The sequence below is a fragment of the Ovis canadensis genome, chromosome 8 (assembly GCF_042477335.2).
Source record: "Ovis canadensis isolate MfBH-ARS-UI-01 breed Bighorn chromosome 8, ARS-UI_OviCan_v2, whole genome shotgun sequence".
Taxonomy (NCBI): Eukaryota; Metazoa; Chordata; class Mammalia; order Artiodactyla; family Bovidae; genus Ovis; species Ovis canadensis.
Genome location: NC_091252.1, coordinates 47,988,060 through 48,015,607, shown reverse-complemented (window position 1 = coordinate 48,015,607; position 27,548 = coordinate 47,988,060). Strand labels below are relative to the sequence as shown.

Below are 27,548 nucleotides of genomic sequence, written 5' to 3'. Positions count from 1 at the left end.
TGTCTAGACTTTTATGATCCATGTACTCTCCTCAAAACTCTGTTTCAAGATGTTTTCCATATTGTTGATTTCCCTCTCAGTCACTCTCCTTTGCAACTGAGACAGGCATTTCTGGAAATTTCCACTCAGAAGGATGTAGAGAAAAGGGCTGATGCTACTGCTGGCATAGCTGAGACAAATGGAGAGGTGATATTTCAGATAGAAAGCCAGTGAGGGCTGCTCCACCTGTAAGTTCGCCAGTTGTATCATGTGATAGGGGGCAGCACTCAGGATAAAGATCGCGGCCAGCACCATCGTGGCCAGCTTCGTCACTCTCTGCCTTGGAACACTGGGGTTGTAGCTGTAGAGGAAAAGTTTGGAAAGACAGAACATAACCATAGAAATTATGGGCAATGATTTCCCAGAACTCGTTGGACAGTCCATAGCAGCTCTGCAGTGAAATGCAAAGCTCGTTTTTCTTCCTACTTGTTCAGAGTGCTATAAAAATACCCTTTTTCATCCCATTAGAAATTTCCCTGATTTTCCAAAGCTGGAGAATTTTGAGAAACAAAATAAATAACATAGGACTTAATTATAATCCAAAGTATCAAATAAAGATGTATGAATCTACATTGATATAAATAATTGAATAATATGTGGGAGAAGAGACAAATCTTCTTTACAGAAAAATTCCAAATAATATATATAGATATTCCGCTTTCCAGGAGTCCAAGGTTAATTCTCTCCTTCCTTTAGGGTAGGCTATACTTAATGACTCATTTTCAAATAATAGAATAGAGGAAGAGATAAATACTAATTTTGTATCAGAGAAGCCTGGCAAATACCACCTTACCAGGTGATCAAGATTAACATCAACAGAGCTGTCGTGTAGTTATCACATACCCCCTGACATGTTGTGAGGAGACTTCTCCTAAAATACATAACTAAAGTCTGATCATGATACACTATCAGTCAAACCCAGATTGGGGGACATTCTGCAGAACACCTACTCAAGTGCTTACTTAAGATGATCAAGGTTATGAAAAACAAGGGAAGACCAGAGGAGACAGCTAAATGCAGTGTGATCTCTTGGATTGAGTCTTGGAGCAGAAAGAGGACTTTAATGGTAAAACTGGTGCAGTTCAATATAGAGTAGAGTTTAGTTAATAGTAACATACCAAGGGAGAAGGCAATGGCACCCCACTCCAGTACTCTTGCCTGGAAAATCCCATGGATGGAGGAGCCTGGTAGGCTGCAGTCCATGGGGTCGCTGAGTTGGATACGACTGAGCAACTTCACTTTCACTTTTCACTTTCATGCATTGGAGAAGGAAATGGCAACCCACTCCAGTGTTCTTGCCTGGAGAATCCCAGGGACGGGGGAGCCTGGTGGGCTGCCATCTACGGGGTCGCACAGAATTGGACACAACTGAAGCGACTTAGCAGCAGCAGCAACATACCAATGCCATTTTCTCTGTTTTGACAAATGCATCATGGTAAGATGTTAAAGGGGAAACTGGGTGAGGAATATATGGAAACTCTCTGTACTATTTTTGCAACTTTTCTGTAAATTTAAATTTATTCTAAAATTTAAGAATACTTAAAATTTCCTAATTTTGTCCTGTTCTGTCATATTTAGACATTTCATAGAGATTTCTCTGGGACATGACTGAAACAGATGACTAAGCCTGGAGAATATTATAAAATAAAAGCATGGTAGCTGAAAGCCATTCTAAGATAGTGATTCTTCTGCAGCTCATCAGAGTAGGCACCATTATTCCTCTAACTTATTGCATCTGAAGGGTAACTGGACAGTATGAACTTTGTTTCATAAGATGCTCTTAACATTTCTGAGAAAAGTGTTAGGAGCAAAGTGATCTGATTTGGAGAACTGTTTTAAAAGAGCTTGAGTATCCTCTCCACCTGTCAATGTTATAATATTCCATATGCTTCCATTTCAACCTTTTCACCAACTTAGCTCCCCATGATACATTTAGAAACTATTTTTTTTTCCTGTAACTGTGGCTGCTTCCTGTTCCCATTCTAAATAGTCTACTTATAAAATAATATAATATATCCAAAGAATTTAAAGAAGTCAATAAAACTGTCATGGGCCAACAGACCACCTAAACCTCTGGTTCCAGGTTCTGCCACAAATTTTGACTAATGGTGGTAAAATTGTTCACATATTCTTTTTTTAAAAAAATCTTCACCATGTTATGTATCGTGTAGGGGGAAACCCAGCAACTTGTCTTTTCAAAAGAAATACAATGATATATTCTAAAGACAAATTTTAATAATGATCTTTAACCTAACATACAATCACTGACTCATTTGAACAACTTGATATATACAATTTCAGTGGAAATAATTTAGATTTATTCGTATAGCTTTAGAGATAAGTTTATTTAAAGGTGGACTTCCCCAGTGGTTCAGTGGTAAAGAATCCACCTGCCAACGCAGGAGATGTGGGTTTGATGCCTGGGTTGTGAAGATCTCCTGGAGAAGGAAATGGCAATCTACTCCAGTATTCTTGCCTGGAAAATTTCATAGACAGAAGGAGCCTGGTGGGCTATAGTCCATGGGGTCACAAAAGAGCCAGACACAACTTAGTTATTAAATGGCAACAAATAATTAAAGATACTTCCTAAGTTTATTATCTTTAGGTTATCTTTAAGTTTTTGGCTTTATTTAGTCCTAATTGACTTTATTCTAAGTATTCAAATATTAATGCAATCCTGCTTCTCTACACTAAAAAGTCACAAAAGTGAAAAGGCTATAAATTATACACGATATCTAGGATCTTTACATATGTACACAAGTCTGTAAAATGTACAAAATAAAACATTTAAATAACAGTGCTGAAGACAAACATACATTTTAATGAAACCATTGCATCATTAATTTCAATATTTATCACTGAGAGATCCTCAAATCTCAGAACATGACTTATTTTCATGACTGAAAATAAGTCTTCAGAATATGACTTATTTTCTGCTTCAGAACATGACTTATTTTCTGAAAATGCCTTATATAGACATTAATGCCCGTATGTCTGAGCTTGGCATGTTTCAAGTGACTGTTGCTTGTTTCTTTTGTAGATATCTTAGATTTCTGAATTGTTCTTTTAACAAATAAGGCATACACTTACCATCTGACATCCTTATTCTGTTGATGTATGTCCCAAGTATAGATTAAATTAAAATATAAGACATCAAAATCAAGGGCCAAGGGAAAAAGAAACTTGTTATCATCAAATACAGAGTATACCTATAAAATGAGAGAGAGGACATGACAGTTACAGTCACAATGCTAGAACTGACTTTCACGGTTTATGATTCTCTGATTTTTCAGGGCCCAGAATAACAGTGCTTGGAGCAAAAGTTAAGGATCTCTGGGTCCTTTCATATCCAGAGGTGTGAAGTTATGCTTTTTATTATTCACAGACAATGACTCTTCCCTCGCCAGCCCTTCTCAGCAGCCAACGCTACTGAGTACAGAACTAGTGAGCGTGCTTATTGTTATTATATTTAGTGTTATTAACAACAAGAGGCCATAAGTGGCATTTGTTCTGTAGCAGGCACTGTTCTGGGTGCTTTACTTATTTGAACCCACTGAATCTGTGCATCCCCAAGAATACAATGCCAGTAACATCTTCATGTTGCAGAAGAGGAAACTAAGGCACAAGTTACTAGCTGAGTCAATTAGGTGGCTTGCCTAAGGTGACTCACATGGTAAGTGGCAGAGGTGAGATTTGAACCCAGTGGTAACTGAGGCTCCAGATGGCCTCTCCATGCTTACGTGCTCAGTCTTTCTTACTCTTGTGACAGCATGCACTGTAGCCTGCCAGGCTCCTCTGTCCACGGGATTCTCCAGTCAAGATTACTGGAGTGGGCTGCCATTCCCTTCTCCAGGGGAATCTTCTCTACCCAAGGAGTGAACCCAGGTCTCCTGCAGATTATCTTCTGAGCCACCAGGGAAGCCCCAGGAGGACCTGTTGTCAAATCCGCTGTTGCTTCCCTATTCTCCACGAGGGGGCGCTCTTGCGTGCGCCACTCCGTTTCTGCATAGACACCAGGTGTCCTTGCTGGCAGAACTCTAGTGTCCTGTGCTGTCTGCTGTGCTTGGTTGCTCAGTCATGTGCAACTCTTTGTGACCGCATGGACTGTAGCCCTCCAGGCTCCTCTGTCCATACAGGCATGAATAATGGAGTGGGTTGCCATGCCCTCCTCCAGGGGATCTTCCCGACCCAGGGATCAAACTCAGGTCTCCCACATTACAGGCAGATTCTTTACCGTCTGAGCCGCCAGGGAAGCCCAAGAACTCTGGGAGTGGATAACCTATCCCTTCTCCAGGGGATCTTCCCGACCCAGGAATTGAATCCTCCTGCGTTGCAGGCAGATTCTTTACCAGCTGAGCTACCAGGGAGGCTCTGGAAGAAGGCAACCCGGATTGGGTGGGTGTGGACAGGGTGGCAGAGAAAGAGCTCTGGGACCACAGGGCTTCTGAACACAGCACACTAGTCCCAGCCTTTTGTTCATCTTGAGGACTTAATTCTGAGAGAAACAATAGAGTCTGAAACCTCAGAATGTCCCTTACTATAACCAACATTAAGGAGCAGAAACAGCTGTAGGTGCAAAATAGTCTTTGTTTATTTGACATAGGCTGAAGTCTTGTAGTCGTATAGTGAGCTTCAGGTCCTGCCTTCCTTTTAGACAGGTGGGGCCCAGGTTAATCTATCAGCCCACCATGATTAAACATCACTTTACCTTGAGATGGGCTGATGGTTTCTGTCTGTGAGTGGAGCCAGTGCTGGTGTGAGAAATAGCAAATAAATAATCATGGTATTAATTTGACTGTTGCATTCCTCTGGAAATTTCTTGCTGCTGGATTCTTGGCCTTGTCAGGCCTCTGGCTCCATCCCTCTCAGGCTGTGTCTATGTGATGCAGAAATGACTTCTCTATTTGACAAGTGGTGGTATGGGAAAAAGGAATCTGCCAGGCTGACTTGCCATAATGTATGTAAAAAGCACCAGCACAATACCTGGCCCTTAGCAGGAGATCGAAACATTTCAGTTGGGGATTCCAAATGCTCTGTTAAAAGTTTCAACTAGAAAAATTTTGACCTGGGTTCGATCCCTGATGCAGGGAAATCCCACATACTTTGAAGCAACTAAGCCTGCTAGCCTCAACTATTGAGCCCTGTGCGTCTAGAGCCCATGGTCCTCAATGAGAAGCCACCACAGTGAGAAGCCTGCGCACCGCACCTAGAGAGTAGCCCCCACTCTCTGCAACTAAAGAAAGCCCGTGTGCAGCAACAAAGACCCAGCACAGCCAAAAATAAATACATGAATCAATAAAAAATTAACACATAAGAAGTGCCTATGGTGGTTGCTGTATTGGTTTCCTAGAACTGCCTGTAACAAATTACCACACACTGGATGGCTTAAAAGGACAGAAATTTGTCTCTCAGTTCTAGAAGCTGGAAGTCTTAAATCAAGGTGATGGCAGAGCTGTTCCTTTTTGAGGTTTTGAGCATGTGATCTCCCAGCCTCCCTGGAGTTTTATGGTCATGCCTGGTGTTCCTGGCTTACAGACACATCACTCCAGTCCCTGCCTCTGTCTTCACCTGCATGCTCTCTGTGTGTCTCTGTAAATCTTCCTCTCCTTATCAGGCCTCAGTCATTGTATTTAGGGCCCACCCTAATCCAGTAAAACGTCGTCTCAAATTGATCATATCTGCAAAGACCCCATTTCTATGTAAGATCATATCCACAAGTGCTGGGAATTAGCACTCAGATAGATCTTTTCCAGGGACCCAACCAAACTCCAGCTGCATGTTGACAAGGATTGAGTCTCAGAACTCTAGACGCTTTTGTGATGTCCACCTGTCCCTTGATTGCTATTTTCCCGCTGAAACTGGCTTCCATGGATCTTTAAAATGCATATTTAAATAGAGTTGCACCTATTGAGGTTACATGATTAAGTGCAAAATTTTTTTCTAAAGGTTGCTGCTGCTGCTGCTGCTAAGTCACTTCAGTTGTGTCCGACTCTGTGTGACCCCATAGACGGCAGCCCACCAGGCTCCCCCGTCCCTGGGATTCTCCAGGCAAGAACACTGGAGTGGGTTGCCATTTCCTTCTCCAATGCATGAAAGTGAAAAGTGAAAGTGAAGTTGCTCAGTCGTGTCCAACCCTCAGCGACCCCATGGACTGCAGCCTTCCAGGCTCCTCCTTCCATGGGATTTTCCAGGCAAGAGTACTGGAGTGGGGTGCCATTGCCTTCTCCGTTTTCTAAAGGTTACCCTATCCTTAAAAATCAAACTATCGACTTAATGGTGGGAAGCAGAGAACTTAAGTGGAGACACTGGCCCGGAGAGGCTCCCCAAGGACACTCCCCAAGGAACATGTGTGGCTGCTCACATGTTCACAAGGAGGATGAAGTACTTCACAACTTAATTCAACTCTATTTTTCTTAAGTTTTAACAGCCTACCAGAGTACATCATGAGGGGATGTTAAATCAAAAGCACAACTCTCAGCGCTGTCTTTAAATTTGATGACCTTCGAGTAGACCCAGACAGGCAACACCAGAATGAAGGAAGCTGCCCAGAGGCCCAGATTGATGCAGATTGTCTTGTACCTGGTTCTCTAGCTTGTCAGTTGAAATGGCTGGACAAGAGCCAAGTACCTGCAAAGCCAGTGGAGAAGGGTTTGGGAACAATCAATAAAAGCACTGAGCTCTAAGGATGAAAGGTTCATGACAAGAGTAAATTATTAGTATTATGATCCTCCCTGAAGCACACCTCTATCAGGGTGAAAGAAAGTTATATTTTTAAAGAGCTGGCCGGTACTTGTAGAGAAAACAATTCTTGATCCTGTAAGTCTGAATAAACCACTCACTGATACACAGCAGTCACTTCCATAAAGACCCTGAAAATGGTACATTGCTATGCAAACTTTTTTAGGTTTGCTGACCCTTTTATATTTATTTACTTATTTGGCTGTACTGGGTTTTAGTTGTGGTCTTAGTTGTGGCACATGGGATGTGGCATGCAAGATCTTTAGTTACAGCATCCAAAATCCTCAATTGCAGCATGTGGGGTCTAGTTCCCCGACTAGGGATCGAACCCTGGCCCCCTGTGTTGGGAGCACGGAGTCTCAGCCATTGGGACCACCAGGGAAGTCCCACAACCCTTTTCTTTACAAAGGTGCTTCCCTTGTGCAAGAGGCTCTGGAAAACTGTCTCTGAACGAGGGTAGGGAGATTCCCTCCAGATGGGAGTGGCCTACTTCCCAGGAGGGTGTATGGATATAGGACAGGAAGGAGGCTGGTGGGAGGATCCCCAGCAGCTTGAGGTTCGGGCACCCAGGACAGACATCCTGCTTAGATGTCATTAGAGTCAGGGCCAAAGGTTCTTAGAGGTTCAGGTCACAGAATTAACAGAATAATCAAACATGACTAGTACAGACAATGCAAATTCCTCAGAGAACTGAGGCTTGAGGCTGATGGGGGTGCAGAAATGGACTAATTTCATGGGGAAAGAGTTCTATTTTTCTTTCTTTCCCCCATTTTGATCCAGAAAAAAAGATAATCATTAATTAGACTTGAAAATCCTGATAGAACAAGCATGTTTAGTCCTCCGGCAAATCCAAGAATAATTTTTCAGAGACAAGCTAAAGCATGAAAAAGAGAGCTCAGACCCAAAGGAGGGGATTTGAGAAAGCACAGTTTTGAGGGGGCCGGGGGCTGTAGGAAAGCAGGATTAGTGGACGTTCAATAAATGTGAAATGTGGTCTATGGTCCATTAATTTTCTCCAAGATTTTGTAGAGCTACTTAATGAAGATTTATGAAAATGGAAAAGTCTCTGTCTCCTCGCTTTTCAGTTTTGCACTCAGTTAAGGGAGCCCTTGGCATGCAGGGACAGGCTTGTGGCCCCGGGTGCCTCAGTCACCCGCCTTCTCTACACTGCCCCTGCGTTACCAGCCACCTGTCGCTAACGAGACGAAGCCCTCTTCCCTCCCTGCTGAAGAAGGGAATAGGCAGTGATTGTGCGGCAGCCCCGCCATCTTTCTGTCTGGGATTAAAGACTGTGAGTCGTGGCATCAGTGGGCTAGGGAATCGTCTCTGATGACCTTCCCAGCTGAAAACCCTTCCGTGACTTTTCTTTGCCTTCAGATAAAATTCAGAATTCTCACCATGAGCCTTGAGGTCTTTTCCCACCTGGCCTTCCTGTCACTCAGGCTGAAGTTTGTGCTCGTCTCTGACCTTCCCCCAAGTTCTGTGTCTTTCAGTACCAGGTACCTGCTCTTCAGCCCATCTGGCAGGACCTGCCTCTAGTTCCTCCTTTCCTCTGATCCGCATTAGATCTCCCTCTTGGAGAAGCTTCCCCTGACCATTCACTCTATACGAGGGCCCACGACTATAAATTTGGATATTAGGGGACTCTACTTTTCCTTCCTAGGATGTATCATTGTGCGGAAATAATAATACACATTTACCCATGTGACTTTTCACAGAATGTCTGCCTACACCTCCAGAATGGAAGCACCACGAAGGCAGGAGCCTTGGCTATTAGTTTAATGCTGCTGTATCTCATGTGTCTTACATGGTTCCTGGCATAGGGTCCACGCTCAAGAAATATTTGTTAAATGAATGAATAGGGAATTTTGGCTTCTATTTACTGACTTGGTTGTTGGTCCAGAAAATTTAATTTAAAAAGTAACCACTAACAAAAGTCTAGGTAGCTTTCACCTGGAGGCAAATATTTTTAATATTTTGGGTGTCTAAAAATTTTTTCATATGGCTTTCAAGATAGGAACCCACTATTGAAATATTTCACATACTTGCAATTATTAACTAATCAGAGAAAGGAAAATGAAAGAGTTTGGGGAAACACTTGATATTTATGGTCTACTAAATTGGAGATCAAACCAGTCAACCCTAAAGGAAGTCAGCTGTGAATATCCATTGGAAGCACTGATGGCTGAAGCTGAAGCTCCAACAATTTGGCCATCTGATGCCAAGAGCTGACTCATTGGAAGAGACACTGACGCTTAGGAAAAATTGAGGGCAGGAGGAGAAGAGGAGAGAGGAGAAGAGGAGAGAGGACAAGATGGTTGCATAGCATCATTGGCTCAATGGATATGAGTTTGAGCAAACTCCAGGAGATGGTTAAGGACAGGCAAGCCTGGCACACTGCATTCCATAGGGTCACAAAGAGTTGGACATGGACTTAGGGACTGAACAAGTTGAAAATTAAAATAAATGTATAAATAATATCACATACTGATGCACTGACATTTAGCTTTGGAATTACAGAGAAAACTTCATTTCTGTTTTACAAAATTACACATTTTCTTGAGTTTTTATGAATTTAGTAGAGTTAGAACTACAAGAAATTCCAGAGGCTGGGAAAAAAGTCCAGTGTTACAAAATCTTCATTTGTCTCTGGCTATATGATCCTCTGGGAGAAAGATAAAGGCCTGAGTGTCTTTATTTGAAAGTAAAATTTTAGCATTTTGTGGCCGTAAGGTTAAAAAAAATACATGCTATTCAATTGTGTAAGATACACACACACACATATACACACTCAGAAAAACCCTGTGAAGATTCTGTGGTCTGTTCTAAGGCAGACAATGTGCTTTCACTTTAGTTGCAGTGAGAGGTTTACAGAAGAGGTTTGGTTTCCCCCTCTTAAAAGAAAAAGCCAGTACTCTTCTTCCTTCGTGGTACGTACGTGGTATGGAGAAGCTTTTATTCAGCCGAGAATGGGATCACAACAGTGAGGCTCGTATTTTAAGCTGCTTCTCTGCAGTGGTTCCTGCCCAGCACAGGGCCCTGGCCCCAGTGTTGGAACCCTAAACTTACCAGGCTTTATTCCACACACTGTGAGCTTTGGTGGCATCAGCTGAACTAACCAGATATACCTACCTAGCATGTAGATTAGAAAATGTGATGTTAATTATAAGTTGAGAAATATACTCTACATATTCTGAGAATTCTTTTGTAGAAAAGCAGCAGGATTTAAAAAATACATTAAACATTACCATCATTATTCATGCTTGAATAATAATGATCCAGCAAATTTGATTTATATGAACACTGCTATTCCTTTGTTCAGCTGTCTGATGAACTGCTCATCACTTCCCAACCCTAAAAGGCCCTGTTGGAAGGGTAAAAGAGGCAGAGTTCAAGAAAGAGTCCTCCATGGACTCAGAGGAATTCAAGACTAGCATTCATTCATTCATAATAGCGTTTAAGTGCCCATATGCCAGGCACTGTTACACAGACACTCGGAATGTACTGGTGATCAAAGACCCTGCTTTTGTGTAATTCACGTTCGATGCATGGGGAAAGTTAGACAATAAACAACACACACTTATCTCTGTATACCAAAGAAATTAAAGTCTGTAATATGTTTAAAGCAAGAGAGAAATAAAAAGTAGAGCAGAGCAAGAGGGACTAAGTGTGCTGGGTTGGGACTGGGGTGGAAAGAAGGTGAATGAAGATTTTACATGGGTTTTTCTCTGAGTGGGCATATTACTATTGTGCTTTTTACTGTTGTCTTCAGGATTTGTTTCTGTTTGGGGCTTGCTGCTAAGACCTGGTGTGAAAGTCCATACTATCTAGATGCCACAGGGAACATCCTAACATCCTAGTTCACATACTTCCTAAAAGAAGCCAGAGGGTGAGGTAGTTGCCAGCTACCTACCATCTCTAGAGTTGGACAGCCTGGCTCTGAACTGGTCTTCACCATTCACTGGCTCCATAAACATCTCACCATCACCATCATCTCCTTGAGTAACATTAGCTTGTGAGCTTGGTAAACATGGCTATGACATGTTCTGGGATTGTTGTTCAGTTGCTAAGTCGGGTCCAACTCTTGGCAACCCCATGGACTGCAGCAGTCCAGGCTTCCCTCTCCTTCACTATCTCCCCAACTTTGCTCAAATTCATATCCATTCAGCTGGTGATACAAGCTAATCATCTCATCCTCTGTTGTTCCCTTCTCCTTTTGCCTTCAATCAATGTTCCGGGATATGTCTGATGATGTAAAATGGCAGCATTTGCATTAATTGATCCTAACAGTGAGTGCAAAGGATGGTCTTCTTGTAACTCTGACTTCTCTTCATAGCGGTAAAGGAGCCCTCTTCTTCAGGTATTCTCTAAAGGTGCTAGGTGATAACAAGGGTATTGAGATATGAAACTTACCAAAAAGAACCCTGAACAGGGAGGGAGTGAGGAGAGCCACTTCAGTTCTCAGCTCTGCCACTGGCTCTGTGTCTTTAGCCCTTTCCTTTACTTCTTAGGACTTTGGCTTCCTTCTTGGAATAATGATGGGCAGGGGCTGGGGGAGTGAATTCATTCTGGTTTCTGGTATGTCATGAGTTTGTGGGCTTTTTTCTTGCAGTCAATTGTAAATAAAACTGAGTTGGAAAGAATGATTGGGGAAGAGGAAATGTTCAGTGTTTTAAGTTTTCCATTAAAAAATGGACCTCTGTGAAAGTTAGAAAATATTAACTAATTTGTCCTACAATGAAACAAATGAATGGAGAGGAGCTTTGCTATTACAAACCAGCACTGATGTTGCTGAAATTGGGCTGAGCTCGGGGAAGTACAGGAACCTCTAAATTAGGTTGAGATATTTCAGAATCTCTTCACTTACCTGTCCACACTCATGACAGTCATGATGGCAATACAGGCAAGCTGGTTGCAGGTATCCAGGGATGTGATGGTCCTGCAGAGAGGCCCCCCAAACACCCACTGTCCTCCTTGGGCCCACTGGTGAATAAGAAATGGCATTCCAGTGATGTGGACCAGACCAGCCACAGCCAGGCTGCAAATAAAAATGTCATGAATCGTTTATTTCCTGGACCCAAAAGATACGGAGGGAAAGCTGAGGATTGACATTGAGAGGGCACACCTTCAGTTTACGCCATCTGTTAACAGATTTTCAACTGCTAAACTTAAGTTTAAAAGTTAAAAGGAAACTGCCACATATGCACATATGAATGCCTTGTCTTGTGTATATTCAAAAGTTTTAAACTATTTGTTTGATAACTGCCCACCGTGGTTTAAAAATATGTCTACAAATCAAATTCTTTGATATTGCTTTCAGGACGGCATGGCCTAATTCCCTCCCTTTGAGTGTGGGTTGAACTTAATAACTCACTTTTAGTGAATAGGATATGGTGGAATGGACAGTATGACATTCGAAATTTGGACATAAAGGCATGGAGGGGTAGTCTCCTTGCTGTCTCTTGGATTGCTTTCTCTGGGGTAAGCCAGCTGCCATCTTGTGAGATAATTCAAGTATCACTATAAAGAGGTCCACGTGGAAAGGAACTGAGGTCTCCTGCCACCAACCAGCACCAGCTTGCCAGATCTGTAAGGGAGCTACCTGGGAATGGATGCTCCAGTTGCAGCCAAGCCTGTGGATAGTCATCTAAAGATGCACAGCTCGACTGCAACAGCAAGAGAGACCCTGAGCCAGAGTCAACCAGCTAGGTTGTTCTTGACCCTCAAAACTGTGTGAGATAACAATGTTGATTGTTTTAAGCCACTACGCTTTTTTTTTTTTTAATATAACCATGTTTATTTAAGAATGCATTCCAGTATCAAATGGCAAAGTTCAACAATGCAAAATTGAAATTATTTTTGCACCAACCTAATAATTTTACACATGGTAATACATATGTTTCTGTGCTACTCTCTCAGTTCTTCCCACCCTCTCCTTCCCCCGCTGTATCCATTAGTCCATTCTCTATGTCTACGGTCTCCACTGCTGCCTCGAAGATCGGTTCATCAGTACCATCTTCCTAAATTCCATAAACAATATTTGTCTTTCTCTTTCTGATTTACTTCACTCTGTATAATACGCTCTAAGTTCATCCAGCTCTTTAGAACTGACTCAAATGTATTCCTTTTTATGGCTGAGATATTCCATTGTGTATATATATATGTATGTATATATATATACACACACACACCACAACCTCTTTATTCATTAATCTGTCAATGGACATCTAGCTTGCCTCCATGTCTTAGTTATTGTAAACAGTGCTGCAGTGAACATTGGAGTACATGTGTCTTTTTCAGTTATGGTTTCTTCAGGGTATATGCCCCATAGTGGGACTGTTGTCATATGGTAGTTTTATTCCTAGTTTTTTAAGGAGTCTCCGTACTGTTCTCCATAGTAAGCCACTAAGTGTTGAAGTAATTTCTACACAGCATCAAATTATACCAACTCTAAACTTACTCATGCAATAGGCTGTCTTTACCTATCCCTAGCATCAAATACAACTAAACAGGAAAAATACATGTTTCCACTGTGCAATGCCATTTTTTTCCCCTCCACTGAAGCTGTTAAGTTCAAATCTTAACTGAAGCCATTGTTAAAAAAATTTCAACCATGACTTAAAAATATTCCAATAAAATCTAACTCAAAGAAAAGCCTATTAATTAAGATCTTGAAATGCAGACAGTGTAGAGAAGACATATGAAATGACTGAACTGGTGGAGGGCACTGAGAGAGATCTCCTCTGTCCTGTTTTGGGAAATGAAAGCAAAAGAATTTTCTGAGAGCGGAAATTTTAATGTAAAATTCACTTGATCCCTATCATCAGAGTTGGGACATTCAGTAATAAACATGTATCATCTTTATCTGGGAGATATTATTCATTAATTCAACAAATATGTTATTGAACACCAGTTATATGTCAGGCATAATATTGTGCTTTGGGATGCAAAGCTAAATAACCTATAAACCCTAATATCAAGAAGCTTATAGTCTGCTACCGCTAAGTCACTTCAGTCGTGTCTGACTCTGTGCGACCCCATAGATGGCAGCCCACCAGGCTCCCCCATCCCTGGGATTCTCCAGGCAAGAACACTGGAGTGGGTTGCTTATAGTCTGCTGCTGCTGCTGCTAAGTCGCTTCAGTCGTGTCCGACTCTGTGCAACCCCATAGACGGCAACCCACTGGGCTCCCCCATCCCTAGACATAGGTAAATAAATGATGACTTTACAGTGTTATGAAAGAAAGCTAGAAAAAGCACAAGGAGCACATAAAAATAGTCTCTCCTCTCTCCTCTGGGGGTGGTCAAGGCATATTTCTTGGAAGAAGTGGCATATGTACTAAGAATATATAAAGATTTAAATAGCACAGGAGAATTAGCCTTAAGATTATACCACAATTACTAGTTCTGGGGCTATTGCTCTGTTGTTTGAGAGCTAGTGGGTATCTTCGTTATTCAGGGACTGCAAATTCTACAGCCTGTGAACTTTATGTCTAAGCCGTCAAAGCCTCATGTGAGGCATCAGTCAGGGCCAGGATATTTTACCCAGGCCCTGGCCCCACACACCATGTGAAGAAGTTTCTGCCTTCAAATCCTTACTCAGCAACACACACTCTGGGCCTTGTTGAGTGACTCATATCAGGAAAGCCAAGAAGAGTGTTGAGGAAAAGACCATGTCAGCCGAAAGAGCTGCCAAGTGGCTTCTCTCAGTCTCTGCTTCTTTGTCCTCCCCAGGTCTTCCTCCAGGAGAAGCGTCAGTGGGGAGGAACTGACACTAGAGGTCAGCTGGGAAAAACAGCAGAAACACGATAATATAAAGTCCTATAAATCTTAGTCTGTTAAATAGATATTATTTCCATGTGAATTGGGATATAACCCATAAGTGGTGGCATAGGTCCTAATTGCAGCAATTAGACTTGTTACCCTTGCTCTCCTTCAGACAGGTGCCCAGCATTGACTGTTTAGGAATTATGGTAATTCCCTTGTTGAGGATGGTACAGGTCATTACCTGGCAATTCAAAAGAATTGAAGTGATTCTAGATGACACTGTCTATAGCAAAAGAGAATTCTGAAGCAAGTGATATATTTATCTGGTCATAGATACTAGGGCAACAAGTATAACATTCTATTATTGCTTTTTGTTTTTTACTGAAAGTAATAACATACAAACTAAAAGTAATTAAATAGGAACGGTAAATTTTCCAAGTATATAACTTGTATTCTCTTTTTAGGTCTAATTAATCTTCAGATTTCCTGTTGCCAGACTTCATTAGATTTTTGTTTCTTATGAACCAAACATTTAAAATAAAAAGATGTAAACCAATGATCATTTCAGCTAACACGTTTTCCATATGGTTATTATGACTGTGTCTAAATATGATGATACACAAAGGTATACCACAATACCACGCAATAAATGATATTGTTGTTGTTCAGTCGCTCAGTCGTGCCTGACTCTTGCCACCCCATGGACTGCAGCACTCCAGGCTTCCCTGTCCTTCACTGTTTCCCAGAGTTTGCTCAAACTCATGTCCATTGAGTCAAGGATGCCATCCAACCATCTCATCCTCTGTCACCCTCTTCTCCTGCCTTTAATTTTTTCCAGCATCAGGGTCATTTCCAGTGAGTTGGTTCTTCACATCAGTTGGCCAAAGGATTGGAGCTTCAGCTTCGGCATCAGTCCTTCCAGTGAATATTCAGGGTTGATTTCCTTTAAGATTGACTGGTTTGATCTCCTTGCTGTCCAAGGGACTCTCAAGAGTCTTCTCCAGTATCACAATTTGAAAGAATCAATTCTTTGGCGCTCAGCCTTCTTTATTGTCCAGCTCTCACATCCATACATGATTATGGGAAAAACCATAGCTTTGACAATATGGACCTTTGTTGGCAAAGTAATATCTCTGCTTTTTAATACACTGTCTAGGTTTATCATAGCTTTTCTAGCATGTGTCTTTTAATTTCATGACTGCAGTCATGATATAGTTGTTACAAATCATACTTTGGAAGAATATTTAATCAAATAGGAAAATGAAAATGAAAATGTTAGTTGTTCAGACATGTCTGACTGTGACCCAATGGACTGTAGCCCGCTAGGCTCCGCTGTCCTTGGAACTTCCCAGGCAGGAATATTGGAGTGGATTGCCATTCCCTCCTCCACAGATCTTCCCAACCTAGAGATCTAATCTGGGTCTCCTGCACTGCAGGCAGATTCTTTACTGTCTGAGCCACAGGGAAGCCCAAATGGGAAAACACTTATTGAGTAAAAAAAAAAAATCAACTATGTAACTAGTTATGACCCCAAACTTATTTAAATATTAGTTTAAAAGTACACTGAAATAGTATGTCTGAGTAATCACAGTAATTATCTGTTTGGTAGTAGTTGTATGATTGATTTTTGACTTATTCTTTATATGTTTAATGTATAAGAGAAATTCTATTAAAGACATGTTTTCTTTTTGCAGCCAGGAATAACCATATATCAGTTCAGTTCAGTTGCTCAGACATGTCTGACTCTTTGTGAACCCATGGACTACAGCATGCCAGGCTTCTCTGTCCATCACCAACTCTTGGAGTTTACTCAAACTCATGTCCGTTGAGTTGGTGATACCATCCAACCATCTCATCCTCTGTCATCCCCTTCTTCTCCTGCCTTCAATCTTTCCCAGCATCAGGGTCTTTTCAAATAAGTTAGTTCTTCACATCAGGTGGCCAAAGTATTGGAGTTCCAGCTTCAGCATCAGTCCTTCAGATGAATATTCAGGACTGATACCGGTTGGATCTCCTTGCTGTCCAAGGGACTCTCAAGAGTCTTCTCCAACACCAAGGTTCAAAAGAATCAGTGCTCCGGCACTCAGCTTTCTTTATAGTCCAACTCTCACATCCATACATGGCTACTAGAAAAACCATACCTTTGACAAGATGGACCTTTGTTGGCAAAGTAATGTCTCTGCTTTTTAACATGCTGTCTAGGTTGGTCATAACTTTTCTTAGAAGGAACAAGTATCTTTTAATTTCATGCCTACAGTCACCATCTACAGTGATTTTGGAGCCCCCCAAAATGAAGTCTATCACTATTTCCACTGTTTCCCCATCTATTTGCCATGAAGTGATGGGACCAGATGCCATGATCTTAGTTTTCTGAATGTTGAGTCTTAAGCCAACTTTTTCACTCTCCTCTTTCACTTTCATCAAGAGGCTCTTATTTCCTCTTTGCTTTCTGCTGTAAGGGTGGTGTCATCTGCATATCTGAGGTTATTAATATTTCTCTTGCAATCTTGATTCCAGCTTGTGCTTCATCCAGCCTGGCATTTCACATTATGTACTCTGAATATAAATTAAATAAACAGGGTGACAATATACAGCCTTGACGTACTCCTTTCCTGATTTGGAACCAGTCTGTTGTTCTATGTCCAGTTCTAACTGTTGCTTCCTGACCTGCATACGGATTTCTCAGGAGGCAAGGTGGTCTGGTATTCTCATCTCTTGAAGAATTTTCCACAGTTTGTTGTGATCCACACAGTGAAAGGCTTTGGCACTGTCAATAAAGCAGAAGTCAATGTTTTTCTGGAACTCTCTTGCTTTTTCGATGATCCAGTGGATATTGGCAATTTGATCTCTGGTTCCTCTGCCTTTTCTAAACTTGAACATCTGGAAGTTCATGGTTCACGTACTGTTGAAGCCTGGCTTGGAGAATTTAGAGCGTTACTTTACTAGCTTGTGAGATGAGTGCAATTGTATGGTAGTTTGAGATTCTTTGGCGTTGCCTTTCTTTGGGATTGGAATGAAAACTGACCTTTTCCAGTCCTGTGGCCACTGCTGAATTGTCCAAATTTGCTCTCATACTGAGTGCAGCACTTTCACAGCATCATCTTTTAGGATTTGAAATAGCTCAACTGGAATTCCATCCCTTCCACTAGCTTTGTAGTGATGCTTCTTAAGGCCCACTTTACTTTGCATTCCAGGATGTCTGACTCTAGGTAAATGATCACACCATCGTGGTTATCTGGGTCATGAGGAGATCTTTTTTGTACAGTTCTTCTGTGTATTCTTGCCACCTCTTCTTAATATCTTCCGCCTCTATTAGGTCCACACCGTTTCTGTCCTTTATTGAGCCCATATTTGCATGAAATGTCCCCTTGGTATCTCTAATTTTCTTGAAGAGATCTTTAGTCTTTCCCATTCTATTGTTTTCCTCTATTTCTTTGCACTGGTCACTGAGGAAGACTTTCTTATCTCTCCTCGCTATTCTTTGAAACTCTGCATTCAAATCGGTATATCTTTCCTTTTCTCCTTTGCGTTTCATTTCTCTTCTTTTCACAGCTATTTGTAAGGCCTTCTCAGACAACCATTCTGCCTTTTTGCATTTCTTTTTCTTGGAAATGGTCTTGATCAGTGCCTCCTGTACAGTGTCATGAACTTCCGTCCATAGTTCTTCAGGCGCTCTCTCTATCAGATCTAATCCCTTGAATCTATTTCTCACTTCCACTGTATAAGCATAAGGGATTTGATTTAGGTCGTACCTGAATGGTCTAGTGGTTTTCCCTCCTTTCTTCATTTTAAGTCTGAATTTGGCAATAAGGGGTTCATGATCTGAGCACATATATGCAAGTTAAATAAAACCAGAAAATCATGTAACATCACACATGTAGGATGATGCCTTGCTAATCAGCTTATTCTGCCCTTTATTTTTAGGTCTCCTTTGCTAACTGGCATTTGGTTTATTTGGCCAATAGGAAGCACTGTTGGAGGGAAACTGGAGGGTGAGAAGAGAGGATAGGTGTAATATTTCCTTCCCCTTTGTGCTGTTGGCACCTGTGGCAGTGGCTGCCTCCCTCCCATGGCTCCACCTCCTCCCCTGCAGACTCTGTTCCTTAGGCCCAGATCCCACTGTGGTTGAAGCCCCCAGGAGGCAGCCCACATTTCCAGGATTTGTTAAGCCACTTTTTCCCCCTTCCATCCAGCCTAGGGCCAGGAATGGGGTGGTGGCCTTGGGGTAGCTTTCTAATTTTGTTTATTTTTGAGTATCGTCACCAGTCCCTATTTGGCGTTTAACTCTCATTGAATTAAATTCCTCCTGTGAGTGTAAAAATTAATAAATTGAAACCTCAATTAAAATGGAGTCAGGGAGCCGGAAGGGGATGCTCTCATGCTCTGCAATAGCAGAGCTTGAAGAGAAGAAAGACTTCCTCTTCTTGCCTGGCAAAAGCTTAGCTAATGAGAGACTATTCTTCCCTTGTTGGATGGGTCTTGCCCATGGCTTGCCATGGCTGCAGATTCCAAATTACTGTACTTTGGTGAGCCCGAGCAAAAACTCCAGCAAAACTCTCCAGCAAAAACTCCACTTTTGCTGGAGAAATAAATGGCAGTCCATTTGTTTTGAGGTCAGCATGCGCCAACTCCAATGGATTAGCAGTGATTTCATAAAGAACTGAGCTGAAAAAGAATTTTGAGTCATCATATAGGCCCTAGGAAAGGACAGAGCTGTGTGATTAGAGATGACTGCCAAGGATGGGAGAGTTTAGAGCAGAGTGACTTATTTGCTAACTCTGCATAAAGAGAACCTAATTGGAAATTCCAGTTTCATTTCTGTGCCATTTATTGTGTCCTTGGGGAAGACATTCAACCCCTTTAAGTTCCAGAGCTGTCTTGATGCATTGGACCATAGCAGCGAGGGTCTCCAGCCACATTTCCAGTTTATTTAAACAGATGTGGCTGTGAGGTTCGTAGCATCTAAACATATCATTACGTGTGCAGCCTGGTGGGGGTCAACCCCAACAACAGCTTACATATGGCTGATACTCGGAGAGCAGTAGAGGGCTGGGTTAGAGGGGGCTTTAGTTATTATTTCAGCTGAGTGGGAAAAAGGAGGAGGCTTCTTTTAAGCATTTCCCATCTTTGTCTTAGCAACTGGAATTCCATCACTGGGACATTAGTATTCCTTCAGGAACACTCACTATCCTACTTGTAACCTCTGTGTAAATGTAGACATCACTGGGGGGAGGTGGTTAAAAAGTAAGATGTTTCAGTAATTCATGATTAAGTGTAAATTAGTTGACTTGACATCCAGTTGAGGGCAGGGGATGACAGAATGGGAACATTTTATTTATAGGGAGACAAAGCATGCTTGAGAGCGTCTCTGCCCACTGGGTAACAGTCTGTCGGTAGACAAGAGAAGGATGTATTCAGGACATTGAGGGTGGTGGGGGAGGACCGTGGAGAAAAATGGCTTCTCCTTTATCGAAGTAGTTCCCCAGGACCCACTGTAGCTATGGAGAATTGTTGAGTAATGGGGCCAAGTTCATAAGTCCCTCTCCCAAGAATAAAAGGAGAAAGTCTTATGTTATAATTGGCCCAATTTTCCTCCTACATTTTAAAATCTGGCTCCCTTTTGACCCGCTATGAATTTAAAATATGACAGACCAATACTGATCTGGCCTTATTACTTAATAGTTACACTCCTAAAGCACAAATCAATTAGTTTTTAAGAAAGCCACATTAGATATCTTATTCCAGAAGCTCCATCTTCTTTAAATCTATTATTTTCGTACATGTTTGTAGTCTTCCATCGGCAAAGTCAGAAGTTAGGTTATTTCTTGCTTCCTAGTGTCACTAATGATCTGACTATTCTATTCATTCTCTTCTGATACAATATTTATCATAATTGAGAAAGTCCTAAATCTTCTTTAAGTGTATCCATTTCTCCTTATTTTTAGTGTAGTACTGATAATATTTAGTGTAGTCTTTAATTGAGCTATCTTCTGTTAAGAAGGTAACAAGTAAAACATCACGGCAAAGCAGGATTAAAAACATTAATGCAAATTGCCTTAAAAATTTTGGAGATTAATTAACAAAAACTGTTAAATTTTAAGCCAAAAATATTAAAACTAATTTACTTTCAAATGACTTTGGACTGATTAATAAATTTTTGGAGAAAAGTTTACAAAGAAAAATATTAACAATTTAGCAATAAAAATAAAAACTAAGTTGCCTTCAAATGATTTTTGAACAAGTAAAAGATTTATCTTAAAAGCTCTATTAATATATATCTTCTCACATGTTGTCTATAAAATGGTGATATATGAAGAAGTAATAGATTTTTCACAATCATTGCAAATAGTTTATAAGGGTGACAGCTCAGGTTTTCCTTCTTTCCTTCTTTTTTTTTTTCACTTTAATGGCAGTTTACTTACTGAGAATCTGTTTCTAGGAGTTACAGCTCAATATTGACTTTAAGAAGAGTTCAAGTTCCAAATTTCTTCTTTTTGCCAGGTTGGTCTCCATGTGGGTGGATGGAATCAGGTCCATTGTCTATTGGTGTGATTTGAGAGCGACTAAGAAATTTCTCTGGCTCCAAATGTTTCTTTGCTTGTCATGGGGCCTGAATTTCACTCGAGTCTTTGCAAATAAAAGTTATCTGTAAAAATGCAACCATTTCTGGAGGACTAACACCTTATAAGAATTTGGCTTCTCAACTGTGGGACCAAGGCTCCAGAGGCACGAGGCACAGAATTTGTATCCTTAGGAGTGAGTGAAAGGTGCTCAGTCATGTCTGACTCTATGATACCCATGGACTATTCAGTCCATAGAATTCTCCAGGCCAGGATAGTGGAGTGGGTAGCCTTTCCCTTCTCCAAGGGATCTTCCCAAACCCAGGGACTGAACCTAGGTCTCCCACATTGCAGGTGGATTCTTTACCAGCAGAGCAGCTAGGGAGGCCTAAGAATACTGGAGTGGGTATCTTATCCCTTTTCCAGTGGATCATCCCAACCCAGGAATCGAACTGGGGGTCTCCCTCATTGCAGGTGGATTCTTTATCAGCTGAGCTACCAGGAGATCTTTAGGACAGGATGGCAGAAATTCTAAGGGGCATGAGGAAAGATGGAAGGAGAAGTGATCAGGTGCAACAGGCAAACAGAGTGAGCTGGAAACCGCACCCCCAACCCTAGGTCTCTATTAACTTTCTTTCATTTTAAAAATTTTATTTTATTTACTTATTTTTGGCTGTGCTGGGTCTTTGTTGCTTTGCCCAGATTTTCTCCAGTTGCAGGAAGTTGGGGCTACTATTCATTGTGGTGCTCAGGCTACTCAAACTGGCTTCTCTTGTTGCAGAGCGTGGGCTCTGGGGCTCCTGAGCTTCAGTAGTTGTGGCACACTGGCTTGGTGGTTGCAGCTCGTAGGCTCTAGAGTGTGGTTCAGTAGTTGTGGTACATGGGCTTAGTTGCCCCGAGGCAGGTGGGATCTTCCTGGACCAGGGATCAAACCCGTGTCCCCTGCATTGGCAGGCAGATTCTTATCCACTGTACCACCAGGAAAGTCCTCTGACTGTTAACTTTCTACTCCATGCTATTGCCTCCTTAAAGTTTTCTGAGACTATTTGATTACTTTCATCTCCCTTCCTGGAACTTATTATTTGAACTACCTCTCCCCCTCCTATTTGATTGTTTTTAATACCTTGTATTATTTTTCAAATGGGTTCATGTATTTGAATCTTATCTCCTCCACTAAGTCATGAACTTTTAGAGACAGATGCTGCCATATTTCTTTGGTATTTACATAACACTTATAAAAGTGCTGGGCATGCAGCAGGTATTTAGTAATACATATTGAGTTGAACTGCTTCCAGAACTTAAGAAATAATTTTAAATGCTTCATATTCACAAATGGTTTTACAGGACACAATAAAGAATGCCTGAATTTATTAGAAGTAGAATTCCAGTATACCAAATAAACCTTCAATTATGGATGGTATAAAAATACCATTGATATGCAATTTTTAACTACAGAGATAATGACAATAAAAATTTGCAAGTGGCCTGGCTGATAAGCCGAATGGGGAAGTGACTAGTGATGGGCTTTCTTAAGGGATAGTGTCATTCATATTACCATCCTGAGGGCTGCTCTTGTTTTCAGTTGGTCCTGTGAGGATTCTTCCATGCACATGGGAAATTCACCATCTTTCTAGTTTTAACGATAGTTTTGATGATTTGTCTCATGTGCACTTCCTGCGTACTATGTCCCTTCAGTTGTGTCTGACTCTTTGCGATCCTATAGACTGTAACTCTCCAGACTCCTTTGTTCACGGAATTCTTCAGGCACAAATACTGGAGTGGGGTTGCCATCTCCTTCTCCAGTTTGATGTCATTAATGTGGGGTCAGTAGCCTGAAATTTGGAATCATGGATCTGAATTCAAGTGCCAGGACTGTTACTTTACAGCTGTGTGATGCTGGATAGGTTATTTCGTCTCCTGAGCCTTTTTCTTCAAATGAGTATAATAATAATAATACTGCTGTTTGGGGGGAGTAAATGAGTTTATAACGTGCTTTGTAGTGTAACGTACTACACAACATTTTGTTGTAGTCATGTGTTATTATAATGCTGAAAAAACCTTTTCTTTAGAAATCTAGAAGGTGGTTTTTTAAAAAAATAATTTTATTTAACTTTGGCTGTGCTGGGTCTGCAAGTGGGGCTACGTTTTGCTGTGGTGCACTGGCTTCTCATTGTGGTGCCTTCCCTTGCTGTGGAGCACAGCTCCAGGATGTGTGGACTTCAGTAGTCGCAGGACATGGGCTCTAGAGCGCAGGCTCCATAGCTGTGACACGTGGGCTGAGTTGCTCCACAGCATGTGTGATCTTCCCGAACCAGGGTTGGAACCCATGTCTCCTGCACTGGCAGGCGGATTCTTTACCCCCGAGGCACAAGGGAAGCCCTAAAATTGTTTTATAATATATAAATAAGGACAAAAAGATTGAAGGCAGGAGGAGAAGGGGACGAGAGGATGAGATGTTTGGATGCCATCACCGACTCAATGGACATGATCTTGAGTAAACTCCGGGAGTTGGTGATGGACAGGGAGGCCTGGCATGCTGCAGTGCATGGGGTCACAAAGAGTTGGACATGACTGAGTGACTGAACTGAACTGAGGACAAAAATCTTTTAAAGTGGTGGCTATAAGCATGATCATAGACCAGGACAAAAACGTTTTAACATCTTGTATGTATTAAAACAAGTAAAACTTAAATGCGAAAATAATCAGTAGAGCAAAGATAATCATGTAATAATCCGGCTGCTGCTGCTAAGACGCTTCAGTCGTGTCCGACTTTGTGCGACCCCACAGACGGCAGCCCACCAGGCTCCCCCGTCCCTGGGATTCTGCAGGCAAGAACACTGGAGTGGGTTGCCATTTCCTTCTCCAATGCATGAAAGTGAAAAGTGAAAGTGAAGTCGCTCAGTCGTGTCTGACTCTTTGCGACCCCATGGACTGCAGCCTACCAGACTCCTCCATCCATGGGATTTTCCAGGCAAGAGTACTAGAGTGGGGTGCCATTGCCTTCTCCAATAATGCAGCGTGTGTATACAAACTCTAAATCCATTTTCTGAAGCTGGTAGAGAACAAGTACAATTGTCCCTCTATATCCACAAGGGATCATTTCTAGGACAGCCATTGCCCCCACCCCCCATACCAACATCTGAAGATGCGCAAGTCCCTTACATAAAATGGTGCCGTGTTCTTTATAACCAACACATATTCTCCCTAATACATTGAATCATCTCTAGATTACTTATAGTACCTAATGCTATGAAAATACTATGTAGACAGTATTAAGTACAATGTAAATGCTATGGAAATAGCTGCCAGAGCATGGTCAATTCAAGTTTTGCTTTTTTTGAACTTTCTGGACATTTTTTCAAGATATTTTTGAAATTGTTTGAATCTGCAGGTGTGGGACCTGCAGATACTGAGCCCATGGATACTGGGGGCCAACTGTAACTTGTTCTTCATGTTCCAAGTTAAACCTTATGCTGTAGGTTTGAGAGGAAGCAAGAAATTAGCTGAATTAGGTGGGGGTTGTGACAGAAATGCAGGAGGTGATAGGGAGCAGATGCCTCTCAGCTTGGCCCACACTGGGGTGGTCTGTATTGTAGGGAACAGCCAACCACGCATGACTGCCTGAATGTTTGGGTGATTGGGGTAGAGTCTCTCTCTTGCCCAAATGAGTGCAAGAAGAGTCTCTTTTACCAGCCAAACCAGATCAGCCTCTTAGGATAACTCTTTTTTTAAAAAATTTAAATTTATTTATTTTAATTGGAGGCTAATTAGTTTACAATATTGTATTGGTTTTGCCATACATCAACATGAATCCGCCACAGGTATACACGTGTTCCCCATCCTGAACCCCCCTCCCTCCTCCCTCCCCGTACCATCCCTCTGGGTCATCCCAGTGCACCAGCCCCAAGCATCCTGTATCTTGAATCAAACCTGGACTGGCGATTCATTTCTTATATGATATTATACATGTTTCAATGCCATTCTCCCAAATCATCCCACCCTCTCCCTCTCCCACAGAGTCCAAAAGACTGTTCTATACATCTGCGTCTCTTGCTGTCTCGCATGCAGGGTTATCGTTACCATCTTTCTAAATTCCATATATATGTGTTAGTATACTGTATTGGCATTTTTCTTTCTGGCTTACTTCACTCTGTATAATCGGCTCCAGTTTCATCCACCTCACTAGAACTGATTCAAATGTATTCTTTTTAATGGCTGAGGACAACTCATTGCCAGAAAATAAAACAGTTGCCTTGAAATAGTTTCAATCCTTGCCTGGGCTCTGTTGCCTGAGATTCAGAGTTAATTTGTTTGGGGGAGAAACTGTGTATTAGGATTTTTATAAGCTCCATCATGGTTCTAATATGTGGCTAAGAGTAAGAATTGCTGCTCTAAAAATGGACTGACTCAGCAGTCAGCATTGGCCTAGGTTTTTTCATTTTGAAATCTGTGACTCAGCATTTACTTGATGAAGATATTTACATGATGAAAATATTTATAGATCCTCTTTAAGTATATTAAACAAATGTTTCCAAAATCTGATTTCATTAGGAAAAATTCTACAAGGGAGAAAGGATTCATTTAGGAAGTATAGAATGAAGTTAATTATGGAAAAGAAAAAAAAGCCCTTTCCTTATTATAGTGAATACAATGAGTATGTTGCCAACCAGCCCTGTTGAACAGAGAATCCCAACCATGGAAGGAAGGATGACCGTATCCACCATGCTGAGGGTTTGATAAGCAAACTCTCCATTCCGTGATTTGTTCAAAAGTGCAGCAGAGGATGAGTGAAGTAAATTCATTGTCCACGAACTCCCAGTAGTTAAAGCTGTGAAGGAATAGGATGTGACTTATTTAATGAAATTTTGAGGTAATTTCTCCCATATAAGTTTTTGTTAATTCCAAAAATATTTATTGGGGCTTTCTTTGCACCAAGAATTCATGCAACATAAGATTCCAGGGTGAGTACGATTGCTTCATGTCCATGTGATGTGATGAATTACCAGAGGAGATATGGAAACAGTAAATTATTGAACAGTATATTAGGATAGTGTGCACGTCTTCTCCACCTGATTGTAGTACACGCTTCAGTCACAGCTAATATTTATTCAGGACATACTGGTACTGGTTGTTTACAGCTGGCATCTGTTCTTATTGACTTGCATGTCAATCGTATTGGCTAGAACCCCCGCAGTGCCTAGGTTGTTAAGTATATCTTCTCTATCTCTGATAAAAATGAATGGGAGACTCCAACTCTGCTTAGAAGAGCAGTGGGATAAGACTTCCCAAGATGATTCCTGGTCTGTCTTGAGGGATGAGGAAAAGTTAGATCAGTAAAGGACAGTGTGGGAAGGGAAGTGTTGTAGCAACTCAGGGGACCATGTTCAAAGCAGAATTATGGCACAGGAAAAAATGTCCAGAAACCAACTTGAAAATAAAAAGTAAACAAACAAAACCAATGGAGCCGGGAAATTATTTGCTTGGTCAACCATCTTGATAAAAGACATTGAAAAAATGCCATCTAAGTGTTGTTTCTGGTAATAGTAAACTGAGTAACTCAGATTAACCCTCTCACTGAAAGCAATAAAATATCATGAGCAAAATGTATATATGGGTGTGTGTGTGTGTGTGTGTGTGTGTGTGTGTATACATAGCAATTTAAAAATATTCAAGATCTGAAAAATTAGTGGGCCCTCCTTGGCTAGTTTTTAGATGAGATCCAGTAACTACAAGGTAAGAGGAGTATTGAATCATCAAGGCTATCTTTCTCCAGAAGGTGCTTAATGCCACAACAATTTGAGCTCTGGTTGAATGTCTGTATTTTGTCCAGAGGGATGTCAAGGCTCTCAGCTTATTGAAGGTGGGGAAGTTTGCAGAAGAACCCTTCTTCTGAGCTGGAGCCCCAGAGGCAACGTCCTTAGCTATGAATGAACCTGATTTACATTTTCCTTTCTTACCTCCACAACCATTGGGAACTCTGAGAGAGCGGCCTTGGTGACTTTGGAATGGAGAGGAGAAAGAGAAGGAAAAGAAAAGCAAATTTTCACTGGGAAGCTCCAGAGGAATCCTTGCAGATTTAGACCATGAGTAGGCAGGCCATGGACTCTCAAGGCCTGAACTTAATCTTAGGTGGTCCAGGTCTGCAAAGCCCCCTACATACTGGGTAGATAGAAATGCAAATCCTTTTTAAAGGGAAAAACAGCTATCCTAAGGTATCAGAAAATCCTCAAAATATTTTTGAGGGCAATGACTAGCAAGCATGCAAAGACACAAGCATTGCTTATATGCTGATTTAAATGCACTCAAGACTTAAATGTAAGACCATACACTATAAAACTAAAAGAAGAAAACGGAAAATGTCCATTGACACCTGTCTTGGCAATGATTTTTTGGACATGACATCAAAATGAAGGAACAAATGCAAAAATAAACAAATGGGGCTATA

General features: G+C 41.4%; 1 protein-coding gene across 1 annotated transcript; it reads right to left on the bottom strand.

Moving 5' to 3' along the window:
- Positions 1–3: 3 nt before the first annotated feature.
- MCHR2 (melanin concentrating hormone receptor 2) lies at positions 4–25,905 on the bottom strand. The gene is given in 6 exon segments (XM_069597980.1): positions 4–340; positions 3,130–3,178; positions 3,181–3,248; positions 6,472–6,666; positions 11,645–11,848; positions 25,730–25,905. Coding segments are annotated over 6 exon segments (1,029 nt in total).
- Positions 25,906–27,548: the final 1,643 nt, after the last annotated feature.